This window comes from Tamandua tetradactyla, chromosome 2 (genome assembly GCF_023851605.1).
Source record: "Tamandua tetradactyla isolate mTamTet1 chromosome 2, mTamTet1.pri, whole genome shotgun sequence".
Classification (NCBI taxonomy): domain Eukaryota; kingdom Metazoa; phylum Chordata; class Mammalia; order Pilosa; family Myrmecophagidae; genus Tamandua; species Tamandua tetradactyla.
The window spans coordinates 76,274,394-76,287,923 of NC_135328.1; the positions used below are offsets into that span (position 1 = coordinate 76,274,394).

The window sequence follows — 13,530 nt, forward strand, 5'->3', positions numbered from 1 at the left end:
TTCACCATGTGCCTTCCCACTTGGGAGAGAAATCCTGAACTTCATCGGCCTTCTTGAACCAAAGTATCTTTCCCTGGATGGATTCCTTCGATGGACATTTCTATAGACTTGTTTTAATTGGGACATTTTCTCACCCTTAGAACTTTAAAATAGAAACTTATTAAATTCCCCTTTTATGCTGCAGTCCGGCAGCTAGCAAACTAGAACAGATTTTGGTACTGGAGAGTGGGGTGCTGCTGCTGCAGTTTGCAAATACCAAACATGCTGGAACGGCTTTTTTAGACCAAAACAGAAAAGATTCTGGAAGAGTTGTTACAAGCTTGACAGAGAAGGCCCAGAATGCTCTGAAGAGACTCTTGGTAGAAACGTGGACTCTAAAGACACTTCTGATAAAGACTTAGACAGAAATGAAGCGTGTGTTACTATAGACTAGAAGGAAAACAAGCCTTGTTTTAAAATGGCACATAATCTGGCAAAATTGATAAGTGGCTTTGGCTGGAAGGCAGATTTTAAGCCATGAACTTGGATATTTAGCAGAAGAGATCTCCAAATTAAATGTGGAAAGTGCAGCCTGGTTTCTCCTCGCAGCTTATAAGCTGAGAACTGAACTCTTGGGTACAAAGAAACCAGAAATTGATGTTCAGGAAAATTCTGGGCTTCCAAGAAAGGAGACGCCAGAGAATAGTGAGGTGTTGGTCAAATGTGGAACCAGTCAGCCATTTCAGAGAAGGCCAGGATTGGACATGGAGTTATCCAGGAAGGATTTGTGGAAACTCCTTATGTCTGATGGGCATGATCCAAGGCTATTGTATAGAAAGCTAATGAGAGTGCTGTGGGACCTGTATAAACAGAGTTGCTGCCAGTCTGGACTGGCAGGTTCAGAGAAGGGACACATTGGAGGAAAAATAACTTCAGAGGCAAAATCATAGAGGCTGAGGTCTGAAGCCAAGAAGCCTTAGGCCAGGAGAGCGGACTCACCCAAGTCCATGGAGAGTATGAGTTTTCCCCAGTGACAGAGGATGGGCCTTCCACCTCGTTGCAGTGGAAGAGTCATGCTGCCTCAGGCCTTGAAGAGGGTGAAGCACATTCCTTGGGGTTTGGGGAGAGTCTGGCTGCCATCATATGGAGGGGTTGAGCGTGTATCCCGGAGATGGTAGACAGTCCAGGTACAGCCCCAATGCTTGGAGAAGGTGGAGCCGAGAAAAAGGTGGTATCCCCAATATTCCCCAAGGTTGCATTCGGAGAGAGGCAGGCTTCTGCGTTGGCTCTTGGAAAGGCTGGGACTGCCATTTTCTAAAGCCCCGAAGCTAAATGATCCTCAGACTTTGAAATCTAATGGTCCTCGCCCTGCAGGTTTTTGAAACTGTATGGGTCTGGTGACCCCTGTGTTCCTTCCTCCCTATGGAAATGGGTATATGTACCCTATGACTGTTCCTCCTTTGTATGTTGGCAGCAAATAACTTGTCAAGAATTTTCAAAGGTCTAAACCCAGAGGATAATTTTGCCTTAGAACAGACCACGCCTATAACTAACTTTGATAGGAGTTTGTATGTTTCTAACTTTGTATTTCATGTATATTGCTACTGAAATGGTTTAAGGTTCTCTGATATTGTTATGGAATGAATGCATTTTGTATATGGGGAAAACGTCTCTTTTAGGGTCCGGAAGGTGGAATGTGCTGGTTTGGAAGGATGTAAGCCCCCTAGAAAAGCCATGTTTTAATCTAAATCCCATTTCATAAAGGCAGAATAATCCCTATTCAATACTGTATGTTTGAAACTGTAATCAGATCATCTCCCTCAAGATGTGATTTAATCAAGAGTGGTTGTTAAACTAGATTAGGTGATGACATGTCTCCACCCATTTGGTTGGGTCCAGATAAGTTTCTGGAGTCCTATAAAAAAGGAAACATTTTGGAGAATGAAAGTGATTCAGAGAGAACACAGCAGAATGACATAGCCACAAGAAGCAGAGTCCACCAGCCAGAGACCTTTGGGAGATGAAAAGGAAAATGCCTCCCGGGGTGCTTCATGAAACAGGAAGCCAGGAGAAGAAGCTAGCAGATGGCACCATGCTCACCATGTGCCCTTCCAGATGAGAGAGGAACCCTGACTGTGTTCACCATGTGCCCTTCCACTTGAGAGAGAAACCCTGAACTTCATTGGCCTTCTTGAACCAAGGTATCTTTCCCTGGATGCCTTAGATTGGACATTTCCACAGACTTGTTTAATTGGGACATTTTCTCGGTCTTAGAACTGCAAACTAGCAATTTATTAAATTCCCCTTTTAAAAGCATTCTGTTTCTGGTATATTGCGTTCTGGCAGCTAGCAAACTAGAAAAGATAGTTACAACTGTACTCCAGCTCCACTGAAGGCAGAAAAAAAAAAGGTTAAGTATTCAGCACTGATAATCCTACAATAATGGTAAGTAAAAAAGGTTGGGAAGTGTAAGAATCTCCACTTGAGAAGGAGGAGGGATTTAAAGCAGGCAGAAATGAGCACTTATAGAGCAAGAATATATTCTTGAAGCAGAGAATCTCCTTTCAGGAAATATTTTAAGAGATGTTAACTTCCATGGGATGATTCAAATATGACCCTACTCTACTGACTATCTCGAAAAAGAGTAGGCCCCTTTATTCCTTTGTGACTCAATTACCCCAAGTCTGAGAATGGATTAAATATCATCCTACCAAACAAAGTCAAAGAACAAAACAATATCAACTTCAAATAATCAGAGGGAAGACAAGTCTAAGTCACAAAATAATTTTAAAGAAATTAGTGCGATTATTTTCTGTCACCTACTAATGCTGAGGGCTGACCAAGTATTACCAATACAATTTATACATTCTTCCCCTATTGTCATGGTTAGGGACAGGTGTCAACTTGGCCAAGTTATGGTACCTGTTCATCTGATTGGGCAAGTGCTGGCCTGTCTGTTGCAATGAGGACATTTCATAGGATTAGGTCATGATCATGTCAGCTACATCCACAGCTGATTCCATTTGTAATCAGCCAAAGGGGAGTGTCTTCTGCAATTAATGATGCTAAATCCAATCATGGGAAGCCTTTTAAGGAGGACTCAGAGGAAACAGGTTCCATTCCTGCTTTGGCTGGTGAGCCTCTCCTGTGGAGTTCATCCAGGCCATCCATTGGAGTCATCGGCTTCGTAGCCTGCCCTGTGGATTTTGGACTCTGCATTCCTACGGTCACGTGAGACACTTTCATAAATTTTATATTTGCAAGTGTTCCCTGTTGATTCTGCTTCTCTAGAGAACCCTAACTAATACACCTATAGAACTAATAATGCTTATGGGTAATCTTCTTTCTTAAAATAAGTCAAGCATTTGCATTGCAATTATGAATGAGAAACTACTTGGCTATTTTCTTCGTGAACAAAGCAATGATAAATTTAAGTACAGCCCCCACATTTAAATACAGCAAATGACCAAAAATTCCAAAATTGCAGGGTTTAAGTTAGCATGATTTCGTTACAAATTATGTATCAATCACATGGCTTTTTTTTAACTAAACAAATTTTGGGTTTTCAGAAAAATCATGCATAAAATACAGGGTTCCCACAGATTACCCTTTTATTAGCACCTTGTACATTGGTGTGGTACATTTGTTACAACTAATGAATGCATGACATTTTAAGGAAAAAAAAATTAGTAAATAGGGTGAATGTTGACCTTAGTAGCAAATCTTTTTCTAGAAACTTGGCAAACTGTTAACTAATCAAGCATAAAAGAAGAGAGTACCTGGTTGAAGGAATGAGGTTGAGTATTCCATTGAGAACATAGTTGAACTCCGCGTGATCCTGGGCAACAAGTGCGACCAGTCCCTCACAGCAAGCTGTTCGAACCACAACATTGTCACTGCAACACTTCTCCCACAGCAAGTTCAAAGCAGGAGTCTGAAATCCAACCGATAATTAAAAACACTTCCAATGAGCAACAAACAGACACCTCCAAACCATTCATCAAAGTGAAATTAATTCACAGTAGGCTAGCTCTGCTATACAAAGACAACACTGCTGTCCCTTGTTCATAGGGTAAAATGAAGTCGATTTTGAGGAGAGGTAATAGATGTGTTCTGATGCAGCAACTCACTCTGATTTCAGTTGCAAATTAAAGCTGGCTGCAGACAATGTTTTGACTTGAGTACCAGAACATAACAAACCTACAGTGGGGAATCAAAACTAAGACATGGCTGTAAACGGACACTTTAACCAAGAAATTTAATCAGGTACAAAAAATATTAGTTAGTCTAAATTGGGATCCAAATCATATATATGTTTCAAGCCCTAAATGGCAACAATATTTTCAGAAAGTTTTCCTGCTCTCCTACCACCATCTTCTACCATCTACAAGCACCCTCTCCTCATGTACCAGCCCCCATTTACTGAAGCCTAGTGTGGGTCCAGAGGGAAAAGAAAGAAGTAGTATAAGCTACCAACAAGCTGCTGACCCCATGGCTACCAACAAAAGCATTGAAAAACTGTCTTGCCCAAGAAAGAGACTGTGATTCTTACTCCCTCACACTGTGAATAAGTCTTCTTTGACAAAAAAAAAAAAAAAAAAACACCAAAAGGGTAAATAGGTAAATATAAGTTACCTATTTTGAAAAACCCTATGAAAGCAAAGGTTCTAGCTTTCATCGTTTCTCCTCTGTAACTCAAAGAAATGTCGACTGTCAGTTAAGTCTATTTAGATTCACATGAGGTTTTAATTTGTTGTTAAAAAAAAAAACATAATATGGCTATTTTCCTTCCTCCTACAAATGACTATGGAAATAAATAATTCCAGAAAAAAATTAGATCCCCAGGGAGGAAAAAAAAGATTCTCAGCTTCCAAGAAATACCTGAGAGAATGGAAATTAACATAATATTTTGCCCACTTTCTCACTGTACTTTCCTCTGAGAGCCTTTTCAATCTTAGGATCCCACTATTAAAGAACAATACAGTTAAAAGTCACAGCAGGAGGGAGAGATTTATATTCCATTTCTTCTTTTTTTCAGAAAGAAATTTATTCACCTAAAAGAAAAATTTCAAAAGCCTCTAAATGTCTTTACTCCATTATTTAGTCAGAAAACAAAACAAAATAAATGAATAAACAGAGTATTACCTCAGGTAATGCTGTGTACTCATGGACGTAAGCATGCATGTATTAACAGAAGTGGAAATACTTAGTTATAGGGATTTGATGTTCAATAAATCCTGGCAGTTTAAATAAAATCACCAGGCCTTTTCAGAATACTAATGTGATTACAGGCAGGATTAAGATCAGGGTTCTCAAAGAAAACCTGATTTATGACTACCAACAAACACCAGTTAATTGTCAATTAGTGAACCATACCCTTATGCTTATTTTAACATTTCAGCAGAAGCTGTAAAGAAATGTAACTTGGAGCAGCCAGTCAAAAGGAATATTAGAAAACAGAAATCAATTTATTTCTGTTAAAAGAAATCTTATTTCTGTCACCTCTGTTTCTCCCTAGAATGAACCTTAAGAGTATCTCAAGAAGAGTTTCCCAACCAACATGTCAAAACATACAGCTCTGGTCAACTAAACCCAAGTGGTATATCCCATTCAGTGGGCATTGCTCCAACTCTTAGCACTAACCTGCCCAATGCATGAGTATGGAATTTTTCCTTTAGCTCCCACTGTAGATAAGGATCCCTTCAACTTAGAATCAATAACTGGGATGACCTGAAGCATGGGAAATGTTCTACAACCAAATAAATCCACTGTGTTCACTTTCCTATTAACCAAAAAGATCACCTCAGAGGCAAAAATTATCAACCATCTCTAAATCTTCTCTTCCTTCATTACCCATGTTATCGTTTATTAATTGTCATAAAAATAGATTACTTCTTTTTACCCTCCCCATATCTTATTCCTGGAGTCTGTTACAGCAAATTTTTTAATTTAAAAGAATGCTATGGAATAAAAAGGTGGCAAACCACAATAAAGGCAACAAACATCTCACGGGTCAAAATAATTTCTACAGTGACCTGAACCTCGTTTAGGGAAACAAGAGAAGGGCATATGTGATCCAGCTTGGAGCAATATCAGAACAGAACCAAAGCACAAAGTTAAACACAGACCTGGTTTGTGGACTGGCAGATCTTTTCTGAAAAACGATTTTCCTTCAGGACTGCAGCAATAAGGTGACCCACAGCCTAAAAAATAATAAATAAAATTAATGAATACAATCCCTCAGAAGTTTTTGTCAGATAGTGCTTTTATAGGTAAGTAATATCAATTTTAATTGATATGAGTATGCTAGGCATTCAACTGGTAACAAGTAAAATTCCCAGAGTGTATGCTATGTAGCAGGCACTGACTAAGACAGTCTGTGTATATAATTTATAATCTTCTTAACCCACAAGAGGCACGATTATCCAAGGTTACCCAAAAGTAAACTTCAGTTCATAGATGTTTTGAAAACTGCTGGATTTTCAGTTCACACTGCTGTTACTTAGTATTAGAAGATAGTTTTTATCATTGTCTTCTTCAAAATTAGACTGTTTAATCCACTACACCATGAGACAAGAAGAAATCACCCAGTTAAAAAAAAAACTTTTTCACACAAATGAAATTTGCAGGCCTCCTCAGGTCCACAATGAAGGTGGAGAAAACCCATCCCCTTCTTTATGACTACATTCCACCCTGATCTGAACCAAAGGGTGTTTCTTCACCCTTTTCCTTCCTCTAAGTTCTATGATTTCAAATTCTCTCTCAGTTCTCACAGATTTTAGCTCTTTAAGAGGCTTTCAGTCTCATAAATTTCTAATATTTTCCAACATTTTGCTTCAGTCAAAAAGCTCAAAATTAAACTCAAGACTCTTACAGGAATGCTGATTACATAAATACATAAATATGGTTACCTCTTACTCCTTCAGCACTACCCAGCACTGCTGTTTTAGAGCCAGTAGGATACTAACAATGACAGCCATTATGTGTATGGGTTGGAAAAATACTTTGTACTGTAAGAACTGTCATCCTGCACTTAGGATCAGAGTATGATACACCTGTGAATAACTGTCAAGTCTACATAGCATCTAGAGAAGCTCAAATAAAAACACAGCGTCTACTTCTTCCTCATTTTTTTTTTTTTGTATCTCACATATTGGAATTGAGTTAAGACTTTTAACATTTAACGATCTCAGATTTGCAATACAAGTCACTCATTTACATAGAATGTTTAGTTTAATTTACTGTATCTTACCTTTTGGTAAAAGGGCTAGTAACAAGTTGAGAGCCAGTGAATAGTTATGGTAACTGTTTACAAAATATACCATATTTCATTGACTACAACTGGTCATCAATTGTAAGATGTACTGTTAAATTACATACCACTAAGAAAAAAAAAGCTGTCATTTAATCTGTGATATATTTTTCTTATAATTTAGTATTAAAGAACTCTTTTAGACCAATTTAGAAAATGATGGCCAAGTTTACACATGTGCAGACAGTACCAACTACATCACAACTGCTGCCTTCATCTGTAAGATGCAACCCATTTCAAAGATGTTACAATGTGGAAAACTCATGTGGCTCAATGAAATATGGTGCTAACACTGAACAGTTACAAAAGAACAATAAGAAGTATTCAAAAAGCACAAGGCACAATAACAAGAACCTAACAGAAACACAACAGGGGAGGAATAAAACCCACTACAGGTCAGATTTAGAAAAAGCATTAAAAGAAAATAAGCTTGATGATATACATCCTCTCAACTCCAGCCAGGTTCAATTTTTCTAATTTACTTCTTAATGTATCCTTTTAACAAATCAGAGAATACAGCCTCAATTGGTTTTAAAATACAAAATCCAATGATAAATTAGCTTTGATTGCAACTTAAGTTTTCACAATAGAATAATTTCATAATCATCCTAATATATAATACATTTTCTACCTAATTTAACAGTAAAATATATAGACATCTCTTGATTATCTATACTAATGAATGGACTCCAGGTACAGAAGAATTAAAATTATAGACAATATCCTCCAAGCATTCTTCTTTTTCTTCTTCCTTATGGTAAGGAGCTGTGCTGCACAGAGTAGGATATGACTCCAACCCAGTCAGGTAGAAGGGAATCTTGCATAAGGAGTGTTCTACTCCTCATGGAAGGGTTCCCCACTACCCAGCTAAGTCAATTCCCACAGCAGGCATCTCTGAAGTTAACTCTCGAAAGCGTCCAAGATGCTGTACATCCTTAAATCTTCAGGCAGGCTTCTTCTGATCCCTTACCTTTACTCTCACAAGAAAAGATAATAAGCTATTACGGTACCTTGATTAGCCAGAATGTTTCCAGTTAGCTGAAAGCTAACCAGAATACCACCTTTGTTTCTACCTTAATTACTGAAATACTCTCTCAAATAAAATACCACAATCTCTTGCCTTAGAAAGCACAGAATATAGATCAAATTTTTAAATCCAAGATATTTTACTGAGTGAATGCCATTATTTAAAAATCTTTCATTCTTAGTAGTGGTACAGGATAAAATATGCCTTTAAAATATTAATACTTCATACTTTGGGATGTATAGCCTTTTACTTCTGGTCCCAAAAATTAAATACAAACAACAAAAAAAAAAATTCAGGGCCTCCTAGTTAATCAAGATTTTATTATTGCTGGGAAGAAAGAAGGTATCTGAGATTGATCAATTTTAAATATTAGCTTATTTGTATCAAATATATACTTTCAAAATAACTTACACAAAAGTTGTTAATAATATAATCTCTATATGTAGAAAGGGAAAATATTTAATGTTAAAAATTAAAATTCAATTAACAATCCACCAAAAAGGTCCATTTGTTACCATGAAGCAAAGTTAATAAATAAAATTACCTGGGATTGGATAAGAGAATTTGGAAATTCAAACCTTTTCCTGATATCATCCGACATTTTTACTTGTCTTACATTTATATACGCAGATTCTGTAACCAAAGCAAAAGGATACTTATTAGTCAACAAAAGGAATTCAAACCAATTTCATTTCATCCTCAAATAAAATTAAAGTAATTTGTTCCAAAGATAACAGTGGAAACAAAGCACAGGTCTCCGCAAAGTAATCTTTGGCATATCCTTCATCACTAACTTCAGCACTCAAATGCCATAATTGAAAAATTAACTAAAAATGCCCAACAGCTCTTGGTTTTTCCCATTAGAGCTAACCCTGAAACAGATGAATTCACAATACATAATCCCCCCTAAAAATCCAAAAGTTCAAGCCTAAATAACAAGATTAAAAACTTCTACCGCAAGTTTGATATAGAAATCAATCCTTTCATGCATCAAAACTTGTAAGAAAGACACAAAGTATTAAGAAATTTTTAAATCATGCCTCACTTCAGTATAAGCCTTCATTTAAGTACTAATCCAACTGTCTGTGACAAGTGTGAAACATAAGTGAGCTATTTTCAAGAAATAGAAAAATGACCTAGAAACTCACACATTAAAAACAGACTGCTTGTCTCCTAAAGGAAGAACAAGCAAGCAATTAGCACCAACTTTCAACATCTGTATCACACCTTTCATTCCCACTGGGTTCTCAAAAAATAATAATAATAATAGTAATAATAAAACATGCAAAAAAGGATGGAGGAGGACAGGTGGTAAAATGGAGGACTTCCTAAGAATCCTAATTTATCCAATTCACAAGACAAAAAAATAAAATGCATGCTCGAGTTTACCTTAAAAAAATAACAGACAGCAAAACCAAGCTCTATTGATCTCAAAAAAGGAGGTACCTTGCCTTGAACTTGTATCTCTTTCCTCTTTCTTTCAAAGCTAAACTCCCTGAAGGGGAAACTTATTCTGGCTTTCTTCGATATCTATGATCAACTTAACTCCTTTGAATTTAACATTCTACTGCACTAAAAACCTTGCTCAAAGACTGCAAAGCATTTCCCCTATCTAAATCTACTTATCGGCTTAAGCAAGTCAAAATTTCTTCAATTTCCTAACGGTGTCAATCATAACTTTCTTGGAATTTTTTTTCCTCTGAATTCTATAATATATCACAGCAGAATTTCCCAAAGTGTGCCCCTGGGAAAAGCAGGAAAAAAGTTTTCCATTAAAAACAAAATAAACTGAGGAGTCAGTTCCAAGATGGCAGCTTAGTGAGGTGTGGAATTTAGTTCATTCTCCAGAGCAGCAGTGCAGAACAGTACAGAACAGAGTTGGGGCCACATCAGTGACCAAACACACAGTGTACACCAGTCTGGACAAGCTGGACCAACTATGATCCCACACAGAACTTTAAGCCCCACAAGCGAAGGAGGCAAGCACCCCACCCCTACAGGCTGGTTCCCGGAGGGGAAAGGAAAGAGACTTTTCTAGCAACAGGGTAAGGCTTAGCTCAACCAAGCCCCAATTGCAGAATTAATTAACAAATTCTGACTACTAAAAATAGGCCCCCAGCTCAGATAAACCTTAAATACGATCTAAAGGTACTAGGGGGAGTTTTTGGCCCAGCACAGAAGGGGCAGGGCTGATGGAAAAAAAATTTTTTAAAAGAGCCATTTTAGGATCCGATGGTGCAAAATACTTGAAAAGGGATGGACCCTAAAAAAAATGGGAGACACATAGAACCTGGAGATACATAGAAGAATGTATCAACTTAAGTGCTTGATTAACAAACCTGAGGAATCCAATTCCTGCTCTGAAAAGGATTTTTGTTTTCTTTCACTTCGTTTTGTTTCTACTACTTAACAACTCATTAAATAGAACTGCAAGGCTTCTCAAGCTCCAACTGTCCCAAGCAAGGGCAGAATTAAGCTTGTCTGAAAGACAAAGAGGCTGGTCCTATGAAAGGAGTTAATTCCCTGGAGACTGTGCCTTCCCCAGAAGAGGGGTGGCCCAGCTCAGGTGGAATTCCTCCTTCCAGGAATTCAGACCCAAGGACTGGAAAACTGAAGCAATTAAAGCCAGCCTAGACAGTCTCCTCTGTCTCAACCATGCCCCCAGCATGAAGAGTCTGCTGAAGTTAAAGGCACCACTTCACCTTATACTGGTGGGAATCTGCAGGTAGACAAGCCCCACGTACTGGGCAGGATAGGAAGAACACACTGTCTAGAGGTTACACAGGAAAGTCTGTCAACTTGCCGAGTCTCGTGCTCACGGAAAGGTTGATGCAGGTGACTCTTTCCTCCTGAGGGGGGTCCCTTCTTGGAAAATCTGTCTGGAGTGTATAATATCTAAGTAGACCCTCATAAAAAACTGATGCAAAGAGATGTACTCCAAGACACTTACTAATCAGAATGTCAGATGTCAAAGAAAAAGAGACACTCTTGAAAGCAGCAAGAGAAAAGCAATCCATCACATACAAGGGAAGCCCAATAAGACTATGTGAAGATTTCTCAGCAGAAACCATGGAGGCGAGAAGACAATGGAATGACATATTTAAACCACTAAAAGAGAAAAACTGCCAACCAAGAATTCTATATCCAGCGAAACTGTCCTTCAATAATGTGGGGGAAATTAAAACATTTTCAGGCAAAAAAAATCGCTGAGAGAATTTGTGACCAAGAGACCAGCTATGCAAGAAATACTAAAGGGAGCACTAGAGGCAGGTAGGAAAAGACAGGAGACAGAGATGTGGAGAAGAGTGCAGAAATGAAGACTATCAGTAAAGGTAAAAAGGAGGAAAATTAGGTATGACATATAAAATCCAAAAGGCAAAATGGTAGAAGAAAGTACTGCCTGTACAGTAATAACATTAAATGTTAATGGATTTAACTCCCCAATTGAAAGTCACAGACTGACAGAGTGTATTAAAAAATACAAACCATCTATATGCTGTCTACAGGAAACGCATCTTAGACCCAAGGATAAACATAGGTTGAAAGCAAAAGGTTGGGAAAAGATATTTCATACAAATAATAATCAGAAAATAGCAGAAGTAGCTATAATAATATCTGACAAATCAGACTTCAGACGTAAAACAATTAAAAGAGACAAAGGACACTATGTACTAATAAAAGGAACAATTCAACAAGAAGACATAATCAAAAACATTTATGTACCGAGCCAGAGCGCTTCAAAATACATGAGTGCTTCAACATATATGAAACACTGAAAAGATAAATAGACACATCTACCATAATAGTTGGAGACTTCAATTCCCCACTCTCACAAATGGACAGAACATCTAGACAGAGGATCGATAAAGAAACAGAGAATTTGAGTAACACAATAAAAGAACTAGACTTAACAGACATTTATAGAACATTACACCCCACAACAGCAGATATACCTTTTTCTCAAGTCCTCATGGATCATTCTCAAGGACAGACCATATGCTGGGTCATAAAGCAAGTCTCAATGAATTTAAAAAGATTGAAATCATACAAAACACCTTCTCAGATCATAAATGAATGAAGTTGGAAATCAATAATAGGCAGAGGGCCAGAAAATTCACAAATATATGGAGGTTCAACAATACACTCTTAAGCAACCAGGGGGTCAAGGAAGAAATTACAAAAGAAACCAAGAAACATCTCAAGATGAAAACACGACACATCTAAATGTATGGGATGTAACAAAGGCAATGCTAAGAGGGAAATTTATTGCCCTAAATGCCTATATCAAAAAAAAATAATAAGAAAGAGCAAAAATTGAGGAATTAACTGTCCACTTGGAAGAACTAGAGAAAGAACAACAAACTAACCCCAAAGCAAGCAAAAAGAAAGACATAATGAAGATTTGAGCAGAAATAAATAAAATTGAGAACATGAAAACAATCGAGAAAATAAATAAAACAGAAGTTGGTTCTATGAGAAAATCAATAAGGTTGATGGACCCTCAGCGAGATTCCATAAATAAAATCAGAAATGGAAGAGGAGACATAACCACTGGTCCCACAGAATGAAGGAAGTAATGAGAGAATACTATGAACAACTTTATGCAAATAAACTTTACAATGTAGATGAAATGGACAACTCCCTAAAAAGGCATGAACAACCAACATTGACTTGAGAAGAAATAGATGACCTCAACAAATCAAACACAAGTAAAGAAATCAAATCAGTCATTAAGAAGCTCCAGAAAAAGAAAAGTCCAGGACCAGATGGTTTCATATGTGAATCCTACCAAACATTCAACAAAGAATTAGTACCAATCCTGCTCAAACTCTTCAAAAAAACTGAAGAGGAGGGAAAGCTACCTAACTCATTCTATGAAGCCAACATCATTCTCATATTACAAAAAAAATATTATATCATCCTCATGTTATAAAAAAGATATTACAAAAAAAGAAAGCTACAGACCATTCTTTCTTATGAATATAGATGCAAAAATCCTCAACAAAATTCTAGCAAATCGAATCCAGCAGCACATTAAAAGAATTATACATCATGACAAAGTAGGATTCATCCCAGGTATGCAAGGATGGTTCAACATAAAAAAAATCAATTAACATAATACACCATATCAACAAATCAAAGAAGAAAAAACACATGGTCATCTTGATTGATGCAGAAAAGGAATTTGACAAAACTCAACATCCTTTCCTGT

General features: G+C 37.3%; 1 protein-coding gene across 3 annotated transcripts in view; it reads right to left on the bottom strand.

Annotated features, from left to right (window-relative positions):
- Window positions 1-13,530, bottom strand: part of FOCAD (focadhesin) — a 415,741-nt gene that overhangs the window by 351,527 nt on the left and 50,684 nt on the right. For all 3 annotated transcript variants that reach the window (XM_077148045.1, XM_077148042.1, XM_077148044.1), the window contains exons 2-4: window positions 8,863-8,951; window positions 6,108-6,182; window positions 3,759-3,913 (exon numbers count right to left, since the gene is read on the bottom strand). In XM_077148045.1, coding sequence (XP_077004160.1) covers window positions 3,759-3,913; window positions 6,108-6,182; window positions 8,863-8,919 — 287 coding nt within the window. In that variant the 5' untranslated portion in view covers window positions 8,920-8,951. The remainder of the gene's footprint in view (window positions 1-3,758; window positions 3,914-6,107; window positions 6,183-8,862; window positions 8,952-13,530) is intronic.